Here is a 21034-nt window from a genome sequence, read left to right on the forward strand (position 1 = left end):
AATAGCTCAGTTGGACACAAAGGGGGATTGATACAATTGAATTCCGCCCTTTGTTTTCAAAGACTACATTGAAAAAGGGTCAATGCTGACATTGTAAGTAGTTACAAGTGCCAATCGCAGGGATGAGAGTTTAGAAAATCGCCGTTATTCTCACCTTCGAGTTCTGCTGCCTGCATTCTGTCCGTCAGGATTCTGACCGTCGGGATGCCGTACCAAACCCCTAATCACAGCCTAACCATAACCTTAAAACGGTATGTCAACACTGTGCATGTCAGCATCACATACCGCACCCTTAAGAAAACTAAATTAAGTATTAAAAAACAATTTTTTCATGAACAAGATAAACCCCAATGTATCATTAGCCCTTCCAAGACTTGCATAATCGCAATATAAATCATAATAAATTGAGATCCTACCTACAGGAATTGGTAATACTCATATATAAACTTATACTGAACTCAGTGTGTGGCCGGGTCATCTGCCCCAAACAAAACTGGAAGCAGCAACTCCCTTATATCGGACGTAGTCAGTATCCCCATGGTCAGGGTGCCGGAGGCCTGAATCCCTACAGTGAGGGTCAGGCACTAGTGGGAGAGGAGGGTTAGGCTGCAGAAGGGGAGGTTTAGAGTCAGGCACTAGTGGGAGGGGAGGGTTAGGCTGCAGAAGGGGAGGTTTAGAGTCAGGCACTAGTGGGAGGGGAGGGTTAGGCTGCAGGAGGGGAGGGTGAGAGTCAGGCACTAGTGGGAGGGGAGGGTTAGGCTGCAGGAGGGGAGGTTTAGAGTCAGGCACTAGTGGGAGGGGAGGGTTAGGCTGCAGGAGGGGAGGGTGAGAGTCAGGCACTAGTGGGAGGGGAGGGTTAGGCTGCAGGAGGGGAGGGTGAGAGTCAGGCACTAGTGGGAAGGGAGGGTTAGGCTGCAGGAGGGGAGGGTTAGAGTCAGGCACTAGTGGGAGGGGAGGGTTAGGCTGCGGGAGGGGAGGGTTAGGCTGCAGGAGGGGAGGGTTAGGCTGCAGGAGGGGAGGGTTAGGCTGCAGGAGGGGAGGGTTAGGCTGCAGGAGGGGAGGGTTAGGCTGCAGGAGGGGAGGGTTAGGCTGCAGGAGGGGAGGGCTAGGCTGCAGGAGGGGAGGGCTAGGCTGCAGGAGGGGAGGGCTAGGCTGCAGGAGGGGAGGGCTAGGCTGCAGGAGGGGAGGGCTAGGCTGCAGGAGGGGAGGGCTAGGCTGCAGGAGGGGAGGGCTAGGCTGCAGGAGGGGAGGGCTAGGCTGCAGGAGGGGAGGGCTAGGCTGCAGGAGGGGAGGGCTAGGCTGCAGGAGGGGAGGGCTAGGCTGCAGGAGGGGAGGGCTAGGCTGCAGGAGGGGAGGGCTAGGCTGCAGGAGGGGAGGGCTAGGCTGCAGGAGGGGAGGGCTAGGCTGCAGGAGGGGAGGGCTAGGCTGCAGGAGGGGAGGGCTAGAGTCAGGCACTAGTGGGAGGGGAGGGTTAGGCTGCAGGAGGGGAGGGTTAGAGTTTGGCACTAGTGGGAGGGGAGGGTTAGAGTTTGGCACTAGTGGGAGGGGTGGGTTAAGGTTAAGCATAGGCTGTGGGATTAGGCTGCGGGTAAGGGTTGTTAGGATTAACACTTCCAAATTCTGTTGGTATTCTGACAGTCAGCATCCTGAGCGCTGGGAATCTGTACCCAACCCCTTATTTGTACTATTGGTGCAGTGCGCCTTCTATATTATTGTACTTTAGCAATGTAGTATATGAAGGTTCTGATCATTTTGAAAGCAACCTGTTTTTATAATACACTGAGGAAGGAAATGACAGACACATTAGCACCTGTTCTCAGCATGGTAGGGAATGGAGTCAGCTGGATTACGGTATTCCCCTCCGTACCACAGGTATACTCTGTACTCTGTCTGTTTCCCTGTTCAGAGTTTCTGGTGGATCAGGGGATAAAAGCTCTGGGCTCAATGGCCCAGTAACACCCAGTCCTGATTGATTAGTGCTGCGCAGTCCATCCCAAGCTCTGATCGTTCGCTCTGCTGAAACCTCCTCCAAGATTTTTTGCCGTATTTCATGTGCGGATTTGAATTCTTGGCAGGGAAGGAGATTGGCTTAGTTAGCGCCTATTGCTATATGCTGGTGCTCCCTCTAGTACTTCTGTATGAACCGCTAGTGGCCTTGTAGGGTATATGAGCAATGAGCCTGGTACTTGCTGTGTCCCTGCGACATACAGATAACAGCGGAGACTCTAATCTGCTCCCAGCATCCCTGACGTGAAATAAGGGGACAGGAGGAACCAGTCATAGTCACCAGCAGAGAGGTGCTGCAGCAGCTATATCCAGACGGAATAGTGACCGAGCCTGGTGGTGGCAGAGTATGCCATCTGACGGAGCTTCTGGTATCGGTGGAAAGGGCATGGAAAATATAAAGAATAAGCGCCAACAGAAGGCAACACAGCTATTTAGCGCCATTATTGCAATAACAGCAATTGCGCCATTAAAATGTACCTATATATTATATATACACACACACAAACAAAAATAATCAAAGCTATAATAATGTGTAAAGTATTTTACAGTATTAAAAAAATAAATGGCTAAAAACGACAGTGGACAATGATAGTTGGGATAAAAATTAATAGGTAGGTCAGTGTCTTTGTTTGTATAATCATAGGTCGACCGGCCCAAAACAACTCATTACACTAAAAGCCTGTGTTTAATAACACGGTAATCTGCGTCTGCGACTTTAATCTGCGGCCATGTGCTCTACTTTTACCTAATGCACCACTGAACATTATAAGCTCACAGTAACAACAACATTATAGGAAAGGTTACAGAATGCAGGGCGCGCAGGCAGCCAGGCACTCTAGCTACTGTGCCCCCGAGGCCGCTGGTACTAGCCAGGTATGCTAGGCCTGGTGTAAGCACAGACTGCTGGATACAATCAGTATATACACCCCCTCCCATCTCTGCACAGGTTCATCAATGCAGAGAGAATGCTAGGACTGAAACTGGTCACACACTGTGAATTGCCCGTATATACTGCTAATATATAGAATTCTGCAGGCCCATTAGCTAATGTTACACCTAACGGCAGCCAACGTGCGCCCAAGAAGAACTGCATCCTAACCAGCATCTGATTGTGATGCCATCTAGGACGGCCGGAAGATCCCGCTGTATGACGAGTGTGTGTGGTCACCATTTAATAGAATTATTCTGCCTATCTGGCCTGTGCGTCAGATCTGGATACGTCAAACTGGCCATAGATCCTGGGTGGATCCTCCACACATCCCCGCGTGCACCTTTACTCCTGATAGGAATTACATTAATACAGAAAAAAAGGAAAATTCACAAACAAAAATAACTTTTCAACAAAGCATCGGACATTGGCCTTATTGTAAAATAATGACTGTATATCACTGCATCGTCCCTAAAAGGCGAATGTCCCAAGAGTATGCTAAATTGCGCACTTCTACAGATTGGTGCAAATAAAAATAGTTCTAACAAAAATGAAAGCTGAAATTGTAGGTGACGTGGCCTCCATCATCAGAAATACCAGCACAGCAAGACACACACGTACGTGCATATGATCGCAATTAGCAGCGCCGTACCCTACTCACCGTTCATGCTGACAGGCTCGCCTGCGGCACCATATTGCTCGGCATAATGAAATAACACAGCAGGGAGTGTCTAATCCACACAAAATCAGAAGATCCCCGCTCAGTTTATAGCACTCGGCAGGACCAATTCTTCAGGTGCACTCTGCTAACGCCACCCCACAGGCGCACTCCTATATTAACCCTGCGCTGCCAGCCACATGCAATGCCTCATCCACACTCACTGCGCTCTAAGCACCGACACCTGGAGACCCATCTCTGGAGAAGCAGGAGGGATGCAGAGAGCGCCAGGAAAGGGTTACGCCGGCTTCATGAATTCGGCAGAGTTTGTTTCCATGGCAACATAGGCTCAGAATGATCAGTTTATTTGTATCCTCCCCGGTTATCCGCGCAAATCTGTAAATCTGCCCCCTATTGTCGTGACACGAGCGACATCTCTAATTACAGCCGATGCCAACACCATCAAACGTGAGCAAGAATTACATCACACCAAAGTCACATATACACATGGCTACAATGTAACCTTACTCTAACAATACATCACACCAAAGTCACACATACACATGGCTACAATGTAACCTTATTCTAACAATACATCACACCAAAGTCACATATACACATGGCTACAATGTAACCTTACTCTAACAATACATCACACCAAAGTCACACATACACATGGCTACAATGTAACCTTACTCTAACAATACATCACACCAAAGTCACACATACACATGGCTACAATGTAACCTTATTCTAACAATACATCACACCAAAGTCACACATACACATGGCTACAATGTAACCTTACTCTAACAATACATCACACCAAAGTCACACATACACATGGCTACAATGTAACCTTACTCTAACAATACATCACACCAAAGTCACACATACACATGGCTACAATGTAACCTTATTCTAACAATACATCACACCAAAGTCACATATACACATGGCTACAATGTAACCTTACTCTAACAATACATCACACCAAAGTCACATATACACATGGCTACAATGTAACCTTACTCTAACAATACATCACACCAAAGTCACACATACACATGGCTACAATGTAACCTTATTCTAACAATACATCACACCAAAGTCACATATACACATGGCTACAATGTAACCTTACTCTAACAATACATCACACCAAAGTCACATACACAAGGCTACAATGTAACCTTACTCTAACAATACATCACACCAAAGTCACATATACACATGGCTACAATGTAACCTTACTCTAACAATACATCACACCAAAGTCACATATACACATGGCTACAATGTAACCTTACTCTAACAATACATCACACCAAAGTCACACATACACATGGCTACAATGTAACCTTACTCTAACAATACATCACACCAAAGTCACATACACAAGGCTACAATGTAACCTTACTCTAACAATACATCACACCAAAGTCACATATACACATGGCTACAATGTAACCTTACTCTAACAATGTATCACACCAAAGTCACATATACACATGGCTACAATGTAACCTTACTCTAACAATGTAACTATTTATAGCCACAGATTATTATTATTTCACTACTTCAGATTTACTTTTGGGGTTTTAACCCTTGGTGGTATTTAGGTGCTTTATGAAGATGACGGATAAGATGATTTCGTAGAATATAATGTAAGACGCACTATTTTACCTGGGTATGAATAAAAAAAAATCCAAAGCTGGCGAAAGAAATATAAAGACAGGGAGGTTCAGACTCTGGATTTAAAGACTCGATACACTGAAGTGCCAACAGTCATGGGATAGCAGTGTGTAACGGTAATGGTAGGTGCAGTCACTGTACTGTGACGCCTTGTAAATGCCCAGACCTGCATCAGTTACAATCTGACATGCTGTGAGCCTGTCTGAACACCGGCTAGGCTGCTCATGGCACGGTGACGAGAATAAATCGAACGAGACCAGATAGTGGGTGCCCGACTGATGGGACATTCCATTCCCAACGTTGTGCGGACATTCAACCTTCCTCTATCTACGGTGTCATGTGTGTGCCGGGAATATCTCATAAAACGGCATTACCACCTACAGCAGAAAGCACGGGGGCCGACCAAAGGTGCCAGCGTGACCAGCGACGTCTGGACAAAATTATCCATGGTGACAGACAAGTGACACTGGTTCAAATCACATCGAATGCAGGAGGTACACCAGAGGCACATACAGCCGGTCAGTGCAGGAGGTACAGCACATACAGCCGGTCAGTGCAGGAGGTACACCAGAGGCACATACAGCCGGTCAGTGCAGGAGGTACACCAGAGGCACATACAGCCGGTCAGTGCAGGAGGTACACCAGAGGCACATACAGCCGGTCAGTGCAGGAGGTACACCAGAGGCACATACAGCCGGTCAGTGCAGGAGGTACACCAGAGGCACATACAGCCGGTCAGTGCAGGAGGTATACCAGAGGCACATAGAGCCGGTCAGTGCAGGAGGTACACCAGAGGCACATACAGCCGGTCAGTGCAGGAGGTACACCAGAGGCACATACAGCCGGTCAGTGCAGGAGGTACACCAGAGGCACATACAGCCGGTCAGTACAGGAGGTACCAGAGGCACATACAGCCGGTCAGTGCAGGAGGTACCAGAGGCACATACAACCGGTCAGTGCATGAGCACCCCTGTTACCACTACGACACAGCGCCTCACTTTGGCTCGTGACATTGCTAATTGGACCCTGGTGGACTGGTAACATGTAGCGTGGTCCGATGAATCACGGTCCCAGTTGTTCTGGGTTGATGGTGGGGTTTGGGTGTGGAGCAGAACCTATGACAAGTCACTGTGTAGGCTGGTGGTGGTTCCATGTGGGATGTGTGACATGGGTTGGGTCCGTCTGAACAAGTCATTGATCGGTAACCGCTACATTGCATTGCTTGATGACTATTTGCAGCCCTTCATGGACATCCTGTACCCCCACAATAATGCATGGTGTCATCGGTCCAAAGAATTGGTTCAAGGAACATTCTAGAAAGTTACCACGAATGGTGAGGCCACTACATTCACCCGACATGAACCCAATCGAGCATTTATGGGACGTGATGGAGAGGCCCATTAGCACCCAAGATCCTGCACCTACAAATATCAGGGAGAGCTATGGGAAGCTATCCAGACGGTATGGGTCTCCATCTCTCCAGAGGTCTTCCATCCACTTGTGGAATCGGTGCCACATTGAGACGCTGCACTTCGCCAGGCTAGAGGGGGTCCTACACGATACTAGGTACCTATCCCAAGACTTTTGCACTTCAGTGTAGATTATTAAATACAAGGATAGGTGCATTTGATTTTTTAATATGATTACCTATTTAAATCCAGCGGCCAACACACCAGAAAGAGGATGCAGCTTTGAAAAGTGGCCAAATACCAATTTGGGGCAACTGGTTATCTTTGGCCTCTGACCTTTTATATTTACAACCCTAACACGTCACAATGACATCATACCCAACTCTGCCAAATGGCCACTTATCCAGCCTGTTGTGTCATGAGGGGGAGAAAACATGAAGACGACCAATACATGTTCAACTATAAAAAAAAAACTTGGCGCAGATTTGTCGGAAAGTGACCCTGCAGAAGACAAGTGTAAGAGCAGCAATCGCCTGGTATAATTAATGAACAGAGGTTAATTCCTAGTTACAAGATGCTGTTGTGGTCAATATGACTATTTTGTAATTGCAGCAATTTAATAAAACGTATAGGTCGCCCTCGCTCCAATATCAGTCTAGTCAGCGCAGGCCACGGCTAACCGTGCGGACAAAGATGTCTGCCAAGTGTTTCCTTACTGGTGCCTACACGGTACATGTGGTGTTGGGAGTGTCGGATATTTGGGGCACAGATCATCCAGATATGCGCACGGTATTAGGCCTAAGAAAGGGAAGACGCCCAGCCCCATTGTAAGTGGTGCTTCACACGATACTTGTAAGTGCTGAGAGGGACGATTATTACTCGCTGCAGCCTCTCACTAGTGCAGAATTCTCCATACATCACCTTTACACTGTCCAGCTGGTTAGACGTGTCCCTCACCATGGCTCAGGAAGTCCTGGGGCACTATGGCTTGTTCCTTAACCCTTAGAGAACAACTCTGGGTGCAGATAGACAAATCCAAATCTATTTCAATGTATAATGTAAAATAAAAAAAAAAATCTTTCAGAAGTTTTTGTTTTACGTTCTCTTTAAAGGATACAGCTACTAATCTGCCCAATCAAAGCGCAGCAAATCTACTTGTATACAATAAAGAAATGATAACACAAAAACAATCCATATAAACTACAGTGTAAAACAGCATCAAAATGTAATGTTAAGGATCCAACACTCGGTAATGGTGGTATAGGTATATATATATATTCTCATGTACTTTATATACATCTCAACAACAACCACCCCGTGTGTTACGGAGAACCCCGTTACCCGCAGGAAGAGGCCATTAGGGTCCAACTGAAACATTTCAAATTTCTTACAAGATGCTGTAACAACCAAACAAAAGAACAAATCACACACATACTTCAACAAGAACAAAAAAGACCCTATGATCTGGAATTTTATCCTTTAAAATCCCTAAAAAGGAAAACAAAAAACTACTAAATCGAACCTCAAAATAGACGTCACTTAGAAAATACCCACCCAAACGTCATTAGGCTTCTCGTGTCCTTCCTGGTAACAAAGGGCACAAATACACTTCCATCCCATCCCAAGCACGCACTCGCTCATGTACCCATAACAATGGTACGCAGATCACTTACTTGCTCTGTCCCACTGCAAGGTGCTCTCAGAAACCAGCTGGCCCTCATGTTCCGAGGCTGCCCTCTGCTCATGTATACTGCCCTTCCCATTCCTATGGAACAGTCTGTTTGCGAACCCCTCTAATTTCTGCAGGGCCGAAGAAGTCCCGGCGGACTGCAGGCTGTCGTTGTAAGACGCCATACATGGAAAAAGATCCCCTTCACTGCAGTCGGTGTGTTTGGTAAGATGGCTGCAAGTAACTCAAAAACTTCAAAGAAAAAAAAAAAAGTTGCAGAGTAACGAGAGTCTCTTACTTCCTGTTTGTCTGTGTGCTCAAAACCACTACAGCTACTGGTTCCTCCAGAACGAGAGACTGCGAGCACCATTACTAACTGGTCCCTATTTTCCAAAGAACAAAAAAAAATACCCAACTGGTTCCAAATTCGCAGAGAAAACTGAAGAAAAGCACCAAACACCAACATTGTACATTCAAATTATGTTTGGTGCAAGAAAGATCAGATGGAGGGAAAACAAGTGCTGCGTATTCCTATAGCTCTGTAGCCGATCATTGGGGTCCCTGCGTGACAAAGGCACGAGCTTGGCGTCAACACCATGAGCCAGCATTGGATCCTCCTGTACACCAGGGGGCACTGTCAGTGCTGAGCACAGAAACCAGCACACGCCTGAGGAAAGTCCGCTTCCCTTTCATGACGCCGTAGCCATGGCACCTTGGCCATACAGTAAACAGGTGAAAGCAAGGAATCCTTAAGACACCATTCTAATAAAAAAAAGTCTAATACAAAATCTTAGCGGAGTATTTCCTTTTATGTTACAACTGTACATTCATTAACTATATTAAACGACTATAGCTATCCATTGACATCGACATATTAAACTTTCGCACAACCTAGCGTGATTAAAGAATGTACCAGCCAATGAACATCGTCAGTTTATACAATGAAATATGTTGGAAAAATTGAATGTGTTACAATAGACATGCCATAGGCCATGCCACTATAGCAGCGGGTATAACGCTGTATGTGTGTATAATGGCCTGCAGAAGAGAGTGAGAGGGGCTGGGGTCATTCTATTATGGCAGGGACAGGTAGCTGGGGCGGGGTGTAAACAATAATGAATAAATCAAAGCTGGGCACATCCTGGTTGCGGATCTGGGTAGTTGTTATCCAGGTGCCAGCATCCTGACAGTAACTACTGGAGTTAGGGTGGAGGGATAGAGTTAGGCAGTAGGGGGTGGGTTAGGCAGTAGGGGGTGGGTTAGGCAGTAGGGGGTGGGTTAGGCAGTAGGGGGTGGGTTAGGCAGTAGGGGGTGGGTTAGGCAGTAGGGGGTGGGTTAGGCAGTAGGGGGTGGGTTAGGCAGTAGGGGGTGGGTTAGGCAGTAGGGGGTGGGTTAGGCAGTAGGGGGTGGGTTAGGCAGTAGGGGGTGGGTTAGGCAGTAGGGGGTGGGTTAGGCAGTAGGGGGTGGGTTAGGCAGTAGGGGGTGGGTTAGGCAGTAGGGGGTGGGTTAGGCAGTAGGGGGTGGGTTAGGCAGTAGGGGGTGGGTTAGGCAGTAGGGGGTGGGTTAGGCAGTAGGGGGTGGGTTAGGCAGTAGGGGGTGGGTTAGGCAGTAGGGGGTGGGTTAGGCAGTAGGGGGTGGGTTAGGCAGTAGGGGGTGGGTTAGGCAGTAGGGGGTGGGTTAGGCTGTGGGAGGGAGGGTTGTGGGAATATACTCACCTCCATCTGTCTGGATTGTGACCCGATGAGGATGCTGGCATCCCGTACTGAACCTGCGGAGACAACTTGGGACAGGTGTTCTGGTGCCTGTATCCGGTCACTTCTCTAGGTCACCTTTCCCTCAACACTAGACAGAGGCTATTGAGGACATCTCGCTCTCCAGTGCACTTCCTGGGAACCATTCTAAAAGCTCTAGGGCAGAGTTGGAGCTAGGTCGGAACCGCAGGCATAAGTGCTACAATCAGGACCAGAGTAATGAAACGCGTCATACTGCAGCATCATTACACTGGTAATTGCTGGGAACTTTTATAATTGTCTGGTGTTACTCCTAACTAAATAAAATTCCAATTCTCTGTACACAAAAAAAAAAAATAGCGAAAAGTTTTCACCATCTCAGTCGTGAAAACTTGTGCAAAACCCCTGTTTTTGGTAAAAAAAAAAAAAAATGTCGGGACGTGGTTCAGAACCCCTTGGAAATAATTGAATTACCAATGACGACACGTCAGCGTTGGAGTGAAAACATGAAATGTGTTGAATAATGGTGGTAAAGTAGAGGGTGCGGTATTTCGGGGGACTGTATGGATGGGGCAGGTTGTAAACATTGCAGGTGGCAGCACCAGGTGTATTTGTAACATTATTATTATTTTCTTTTTTTTTTTTTTTTTTTTTAAAAGCACCAAAGTATACGAAAACTTCACGTGTTAAGTTTACGCACAATTGCGACTAATTAGATATGGCCCTTAGTATATTTTATTGCTGAACATAATTAACAATAAGCTTTTGCTGATCTTAAACAGGCGATAAAGCCAGTGATAAATATCCCATTAATAAATATATATCTATATAATCTGTCGGTGAAACGCTTTTCAGTGATGACTCCAGTGGCGTCGCGCACAGCACGTGTGTGATATCAGGCAGAGTGGGAGAAAAACGCTCTTTGTAAAATAATTGGTATAGATTTCCGCAATGGGCGCTCTAGCACCTCACACAAATAAAATCCCATCTAGCAGAGTTAAGAAAGTCATTGTGGTACTACAAATACCAGCCTGCTCTAACAGCCAGGAGATGAGATACCGTAATGCCACAATTTTGTTTCCTTTCTAATTATCGACGACGGCTGATTGCCAGATTCTCCCATGGAGATTTCCGCATGTTTATAAAAGACATTTCCTATTCTAGTGTCTCACAGCTCGATCACATATATTACCCTCCTCTCATACACGCATCTAATATACAGTAATCACCTTATTATCCTGCGTAGTGTAAGGGATGACATATATTACCCTCCTCTCATACACGCACCTAAGATACAGTAATCACCTTATTATCCTGCATAGTGTAAGGGACCACATATTTTACACTCCTCTCATACACGCATCTAATATACAGTAATCACCTTATTATCCTGCATAGTGTAAGGGACCACATATTTTACACTCCTCTCATACACGCATCTAATATATAGTAATCACCTTATTATCCTGCATAGTGTAAGGGACCACATATATTACCCTCCTCTCATACACGCACCTAATATACAGCAATCACCTTATTATCCTGCATAGTGTAAGGGATGACATATATTACCCTCCTCTCATACACGCACCTAAGATACAGTAATCGCCTTATTATCCTGCATAGTGTAAGGGACCACATATATTACACTCCTCTCATACACGCACCTAATATACAGTAATCACCTTATTATCCTGCATAGTGTAAGGGATGACATATATTACACTCCTCTCATACACGCACCTAAGATACAGCAATCGCCTTATTATCCTGCATAGTGTAAGGGATGACATATATTACCCTCCTCTCATACACGCATCTAATATACAGTAATCGCCTTATTATCCTGCATAGTGTAAGAGACCACATATATTACACTCCTCTCATACACGCACCTAAGATACAGCAATCACCTTATTATCCTGCATAGTGTAAGGGACCACATATATTACACTCCTCTCATACACGCACCTAATATACAGCAATCGCCTTATTATCCTGCATAGTGTAAGGGACCACATATATTACCCTCCTCTCATACACGCACCTAAGATACAGTAATCGCCTTATTACCCTGCATAGTGTAAGGGACCACATATATTACACTCCTCTCATACACGCACCTAATATACAGTAATCACCTTATTATCCTGCATAGTGTAAGGGATGACATATATTACACTCCTCTCATACACGCACCTAAGATACGGCAATCACCTTATTATCCTGCATAGTGTAAGGGATGACATATATTACACTCCTCTCATACACGCACCTAATATATAGTAATCACCTTATTATCCTGCATAGTGTAAGGGATGACATATATTACCCTCCTCTCATACACGCACCTAAGATACAGTAATCGCCTTATTATCCTGCATAGTGTAAGGGACCACATATATTACCCTCCTCTCATACACGCATCTAATATATAGTAATCACCTTATTATCCTGCATAGTGTAAGGGACCACATATATTACACTCCTCTCATACACGCACCTAAGATACAGTAATCGCCTTATTATCCTGCATAGTGTAAGGGACCACATATATTACCCTCCTCTCATACACGCACCTAAGATACAGCAATCACCTTATTATCCTGCATAGTGTAAGGGATGACATATATTACCCTCCTCTCATACACGCACCTAAGATACAGTAATCACCTTATTATCCTGCATAGTGTAAGGGATGACATATATTACACTCCTCTCATACACGCATCTAATATATAGTAATCACCTTATTATCCTGCATAGTGTAAGGGATGACATATATTACCCTCCTCTCATACACGCACCTAAGATACGGCAATCACCTTATTACCCTGCATAGTGTAAGGGACCACATATATTACACTCCTCTCATACACGCATCTAATATATAGTAATCACCTTATTATCCTGCATAGTGTAAGGGACCACATATATTACACTCCTCTCATACACGCACCTAATATACAGTAATCACCTTATTATCCTGCATAGTGTAAGGGATGACATATATTACACTCCTCTCATACACGCACCTAAGATACGGCAATCACCTTATTATCCTGCATAGTGTAAGGGATGACATATATTACACTCCTCTCATACACGCACCTAATATATAGTAATCACCTTATTATCCTGCATAGTTGCATAGTGTAAGGGATGACATATATTACCCTCCTCTCATACACGCACCTAAGATACAGTAATCGCCTTATTATCCTGCATAGTGTAAGGGATGACATATATTACACTCCTCTCATACACGCATCTAATATATAGTAATCACCTTATTATCCTGCATAGTGTAAGGGACCACATATATTACACTCCTCTCATACACGCACCTAATATACAGTAATCACCTTATTATCCTGCATAGTGTAAGGGACCACATATATTACACTCCTCTCATACACGCACCTAAGATACAGCAATCACCTTATTATCCTGCATAGTGTAAGGGATGACATATATTACACTCCTCTCATACACGCACCTAATATACAGTAATCACCTTATTATCCTGCATAGTGTAAGGGACCACATATATTACCCTCCTCTCATACACGCACCTAAGATACAGTAATCACCTTATTATCCTGCATAGTGTAAGGGATGACATATTACACTCCTCTCATACACGCATCGAATATACAGTAATCGCCTTATTATCCTGCATAGTGTAAGGGACCACATATATTACCCTCCTCTCATACACACAACTAAGATACGACAATCACCCTATTATCCTGCATAGTGTAAGGGATGACATATATTACACTCCTCTCATACACGCATCTAATATACAGCAATCACCTTATTATCCTGCATAGTGTAAGGGACCACATATATTACACTCCTCTCATACACGCATCTAATATACAGTAATCGCCTTATTATCCTGCATAGTGTAAGGGATGACATATATTACCCTCCTCTCATACACGCATCTTAGATACAGTAATCACCTTATTATCCTGCATAGTGTAAGGGATGACATATATTACCCTCCTCTCATACACGCATCGAATATACAGTAATCGCCTTATTATCCTGCATAGTGTAAGGGATGACATATATTACACTCCTCTCATACACACAACTAAGATACGACAATCACCTTATTATCCTGCATATTGTAAGGGACCACATATATTACACTCCTCTCATACACGCACCTAAGATACAGCAATCATCTTATTATCCTGCATAGTGTAAGGGACCACATATATTACACTCCTCTCATACACGCACCTAATATATAGTAATCACCTTATTATCCTGCATAGTGTAAGGGATGACATATATTACACTCCTCTCATACACGCATCTAATATACAGCAATCGCCTTATTATCCTGCATAGTGTAAGGGATGACATATATTACACTCCTCTCATACACGCATCTAATATATAGTAATCACCTTATTATCCTGCATAGTATAAGGGACCACATATATTACACTCCTCTCATACACGCACCTAAGATACGGCAATCGCCTTATTATCCTGCATAGTGTAAGGGACGACATATATTACACTCCTCTCATACACAAACCTAATATACAGTAATCGCCTTATTATCCTGCATAGTGTAAGGGATTACATATATTACACTCCTCTCATACACGCACCTAAGATACGGCAATCACCTTATTATCCTGCATAGTGTAAGGGATGACATATATTACACTCCTCTCATACACGCACCTAAGATACAGTAATCACCTTATTATCCTGCATAGTGTAAGGGATGACATATATTACACTCCTCTCATACACGCATCTAATATACAGTAATCACCTTATTATCCTGCATAGTGTAAGGGATGACATATATTACACTCCTCTCATACACACACCTAATATATAGTAATCACCTTATTATCCTGCATAGTGTAAGGGATGACATATATTACACTCCTCTCATACACGCACCTAAGATACAGCAATCACCTTATTATCCTGCATAGTGTAAGGTATTACATATATTACACTCCTCTCATACACGCACCTAATATACAGTAATCACCTTATTATCCTGCATAGTGTAAGGGATGACATATATTACACTCCTCTTACACGCACCTAAGATACGGCAATCACCTTATTATCCTGCATAGTGTAAGGGACCCCATATAACACTCCTCTCATACACGCACCTAATATACAGTAATCACCTTATTATCCTGCATAGTGTAAGGGATGACATATATTACACTCCTCTCATACACGCACCTAATATACAGCAATCGCCTTATTATCCTGCATAGTGTAAGGGACCACATATATTACCCTCCTCTCATACACGCACCTAATATACAGTAATCATCTTATTATCCTGCATAGTGTAAGGGACCACATATATTACACTCCTCTCATACACGCACCTAAGATACAGTAATCACCTTATTATCCTGCATAGTGTAAGGGACCACATATATTACACTCCTCTCATACACGCACCTAATATACAGTAATCGCCTTATTATCCTGCATAGTGTAAGGGACCACATATATTATACTCCTCTCATACACGCATCTAAGATATGGCAATCACCTTATTATCCTGCATAGTGTAAGGGATGACATATATTACCCTCCTCTCATACACGCACCTAAGATATGGCAATCACCTTATTATCCTGCATAGTGTAAGGGATGACATATATTACACTCCTCTCATACACGCACCTAATATACAGTAATCACCTTATTATCCTGCATAGTGTAAGGGACCACATATATTACACTCCTCTCATACACGCACCTAATATACAGTAATCGCCTTATTATCCTGCATAGTGTAAGGGATGACATATTACACTCCTCTCATACACGCACCTAATATACAGTAATCACCTTATTATCCTGCATAGTGTAAGGGACCACATATATTACACTCCTCTCATACACGCATCTAATATACAGTAATAGCCTTATTATCCTGCATAGTGTAAGGGATGACATATATTACCCTCCTCTCATACACGCACCTAAGATACAGTAATCACCTTATTATCCTGCATAGTATAAGGGACCACATATATTACACTCCTCTCATACACGCACCTAAGATACGGCAATCACCTTATTATCCTGCATAGTGTAAGGGACCACATATATTACCCTCCTCTCATACACGCACCTAATATACAGTAATCATCTTATTATCCTGCATAGTGTAAAGGACCACATATATTACACTCCTCTCATACACGCACCTAAGATACAGTAATCACCTTATTATCCTGCATAGTGTAAGGGACCACATATATTACACTCCTCTCATACACGCACCTAATATACAGTAATCGCCTTATTATCCTGCATAGTGTAAGGGACCACATATATTACACTCCTCTCATACACGCATCTAAGATATGGCAATCACCTTATTATCCTGCATAGTGTAAGGGATGACATATATTACACTCCTCTCATACACGCACCTAAGATATGGCAATCACCTTATTATCCTGCATAGTGTAAGGGATGACATATATTACACTCCTTTCATACACGCACCTAATATACAGTAATCACCTTATTATCCTGCATAGTGTAAGGGACCACATATATTACACTCCTCTCATACACGCACCTAATATACAGTAATCGCCTTATTATCCTGCATAGTGTAAGGGATGACATATTACACTCCTCTCATACACGCACCTAATATACAGTAATCACCTTATTATCCTGCATAGTGTAAGGGACCCCATATATTACACTCCTCTCATACACGCACCTAAGATACAGCAATCATCTTATTATCCTGCATAGTGTAAGGGACCACATATATTACCCTCCTCTCATACACGCACCTAATATACAGTAATCACCTTATTATCCTGCATAGTGTAAGGGATGACATATATTACACTCCTCTCATACACGCACCTAATATACAGTAATCACCTTATTATCCTGCATAGTGTAAGGGATGACATATATTACACTCCTCTCATACACGCACCTAATATACAGTAGTCGCCTTATTATCCTGCATAGTGTAAGGGATGACATATATTACACTCCTCTCATACACGCACCTAAGATACGGCAATCACCTTATTATCCTGCATAGTGTAAGGGACCACATATATTACACTCCTCTCATACACGCATCTAATATACAGTAATCGCCTTATTATCCTGCATAGTGTAAGGGATGACATATATTACCCTCCTCTCATACACGCATCTTAGATACAGTAATCACCTTATTATCCTGCATAGTGTAAGGGATGACATATTACACTCCTCTCATACACGCATCGAATATACAGTAATCGCCTTATTATCCTGCATAGTGTAAGGGATGACATATATTACACTCCTCTCATACACACAACTAAGATACGACAATCACCTTATTATCCTGCATAGTGTAAGGGACCCCATATATTACACTCCTCTCATACACGCACCTAAGATACAGCAATCATCTTATTATCCTGCATAGTGTAAGGGACCACATATATTACACTCCTCTCATACACGCACCTAATATACAGTAATCGCCTTATTATCCTGCATAGTGTAAGGGATGACATATATTACACTCCTCTCATACACGCACCTAATATACAGTAATCACCTTATTATCCTGCATAGTGTAAGGGATGACATATATTACACTCCTCTCATACACGCACCTAAGATACAGCAATCACCTTATTATCCTGCATAGTGTAAGGGACCACATATATTACCCTCCTCTCATACACGCACCTAATATACAGTAATCGCCTTATTATCCTGCATAGTGTAAGGGATTACATATATTACACTCCTCTCATACACGCACCTAAGATACAGTAATCGCCTTATTATCCTGCATAGTGTAAGGGATGACATATATTACACTCCTCTCATACACGCACCTAAGATACGGCAATCACCTTATTATCCTGCATAGTGTAAGGGACCACATATATTACCCTCCTCTCATACACGCACCTAATATACAGTAATCACCTTATTATCCTGCATAGTGTAAGGGATGACATATATTACACTCCTCTCATACACGCACCTAAGATACGGCAATCGCCTTATTAACCTGCATAGTGTAAGGGACCACATATATTACACTCCTCTCATACACGCACCTAAGATACGGCAATCACCTTATTATCCTGCATAGTGTAAGGGACCACATATATTACACTCCTCTCATACACGCACCTAATATACAGTAATCGCCTTATTATCCTGCATAGTGTAAGGGATGACATATATTACACTCCTCTCATACACGCACCTAAGATACAGCAATCACCTTATTATCCTGCATAGTGTAAGGGACCACATATATTACCCTCCTCTCATACACGCACCTAATATACAGTAATCGCCTTATTATCCTGCATAGTGTAAGGGATTACATATATTACACTCCTCTCATACACGCACCTAAGATACAGCAATCGCCTTATTATCCTGCATAGTGTAAGGGATGACATATATTACACTCCTCTCATACACGCACCTAAGATACAGCAATCACCTTATTATCCTGCATAGTGTAAGGGACCACATATATTACCCTCCTCTCATACACGCACCTAATATACAGTAATCGCCTTATTATCCTGCATAGTGTAAGGGATGACATATATTACACTCCTCTCATACACGCACCTAAGATACAGTAATCACCTTATTATCCTGCATAGTGTAAGGGATGACATATATTACACTCCTCTCATACACGCACCTAAGATACGGCAATCACCTTATTATCCTGCATAGTGTAAGGGACCAAATTAAGTCCCGAAAAACAGAATCCAAGGACACAAACGCATCTCATCATAGAGAACAAGAAAGAAGAACATTTTAGTGCAAAGCAATAGGAAGCGGGTGCTGCCTATACTCTAATGTCTGGAACAGGCTCTGAATTGAGAATGAGAGAAGATCCCTCTGGACAGAGGCAGAAGCTACTTCTATAAATAGCTTTCTGTCCACTCCCAGGCCCTTGTTAGATGCTAATCCTCACTTCCATTCACAACAAGGAGCTCTGCTGCCACCTACTGCTGAAAGGTCATATTGCAGCAACATTACATTACACTGGCAGGAGACATTGCACAAGATGACAGCAGTGAATGGGGAAACAGTGTTTTGATAGCTGAATCCCCTTTTATATATCTAAGGGAACCACATTTACCTTTTACGGCAGTTTGTAACTGAAAAGTGTGATGTTCTAAGGGCCTGTGAGACAAGCTTCTAATTATAAAGTGGGTCAGGGTGACGCTATAAGTCTGCCAGAACGGCTGCACAGGGTGAGTAGTGGCTATCCTGTATTATAGTACCAGCCACATGCACTTCTGTAATGCTGTTTTATGGGTAACCCACCGCTCTGTTTCTAATATACTAACAAAGGGTCGCATTCAATTAGACACGAAAAAGTCAGAATACGCGAAAAAGTATCGCGGATGACGTCATTTCGCCAGACGGAAACTTATTGGCGTATTCAATTAAATACTTTTTGCGTATGCGGAAAGTCAATGCAATATGAGGAAAAGTTTCGCCTAAGAATAGCAGGCGGAAAAAAGTGCAGAATTGCAGTTTTGGGGTGTAAAGGTGCGGACACTCAGCACCCTTGGGACAGCCCCTCACAGGATAACTGCGTCAATAAATCCCTAAAAAAAAGTGAGGAAGACCCCAAAAAAGCACTTTGAAAATGGGGGTGATAAAGTACAAAGTGGGGGTACAAACTTAAAAAGTAGCGAAATACGACTTTTGGGGGTCTTAAAGTTTGGGCAAGGTGTTTTTTATTGCAGTTGATAGCCGAAGGTGCGGTTTTTTTACTTTTACATCACTTTAGCGATTTTTAACCATGCTTGCACCCATTTTCATGTACCCCAAATTTGACAGGACTACAGATTTCACAAAAAAAACCCGCTTAATGCTATTCTTGTGCAATGACGCTAATTAGAAGAAGAAATTGACAGCACTTAAGTACCCCAAATAGCTTTCTTAGGTCTAATCGGGGACATCTAAAGTGATCCCCAATGTTAGTGCATCGTTTGGGGGGTGTCAGGCTGATTTCCCCATTTTTTACAGTACTTATCGCCTGTTTGCGTTGCGCCCGAACACGTTTTCGCATCTTTTGGAATTGAATACGGCGAAAATGATAGGTGCGCCAGATCAGTTTCCGCGGCAGTATATATACTGTACCATGTACAGTATATACAGCAGGGAGTGCGCACAGCTATTTAGTTCCCTTACATTATATACCATGTACAGTATATATACACCAGGGTGTGCACACAGCTATTCTGTCCCCTTACATTATATACCATGTACAGTATATATACACCAGGGTGTGCACACAGCTATTCTGTTCCCTTACATTATATACCATGTACAGTATATATACACCAGGGTGTGCACACAGCTATTCTGTCCCCTTACATTATATACCATGTACAGTATATACACCAGGGTGTGCACACAGCTATTCTGTTCCCTTACATTATATACCATGTACAGTATATATACACCAGGGTGTGCACACAGCTATTCTGTTCCCTTACATTATATACCATGTACAGTATATATACACCAGGGTGTGCACACAGCTATTCTGTCCCCTTACATTATATACACCAGGGTGTGCACACAGCTATTCTGTTCCCTTACATTATATACCATGTACAGTATATATACACCAGTGTGTGCACACAGCTATTCTGTTCCCTTACATTATATACCATGTACAGTATATATACACCAGTGTGTGCACACAGCTATTCTGTCCCCTTACATTATATACCATGTACAGTATATACACCAGGGTGTGCACACAGCTATTCTGTCCCCTTACATTATATACCATGTACAGTATATATACACCAGTGTGTGCACACAGCTATTCTGTCCCCTTACATTATATACCATGTACAGTATATATACACCAGGGTG

The 21034-nt window shown here is 43.4% G+C and overlaps 1 protein-coding gene across 2 annotated transcripts in view; it reads right to left on the reverse strand.

Annotated features, from left to right (window-relative positions):
* PRKACB (protein kinase cAMP-activated catalytic subunit beta) overlaps positions 1-21034 on the reverse strand; it is a 71850-nt gene that overhangs the window by 26444 nt on the left and 24372 nt on the right. Inside the window, exon 1 of one of the 2 annotated variants that reach the window (XM_088461815.1) lies at positions 8371-8590. The exons of the other annotated variant lie outside the window; for it this stretch is intronic. Within the exon in view, the coding sequence (XP_088317941.1) occupies positions 8371-8551 (181 nt within the window). The 5' untranslated portion in view covers positions 8552-8590. Of the gene's footprint in view, positions 1-8370; positions 8591-21034 lie in introns of those variants that run through there. 2 annotated transcript variants of the gene reach the window in all.

Source organism: Taudactylus pleione, unplaced genomic scaffold (genome assembly GCF_031769625.1).
Source record: "Taudactylus pleione unplaced genomic scaffold, aTauple2 ptg001106l, whole genome shotgun sequence".
Taxonomy (NCBI): Eukaryota; Metazoa; Chordata; class Amphibia; order Anura; family Myobatrachidae; genus Taudactylus; species Taudactylus pleione.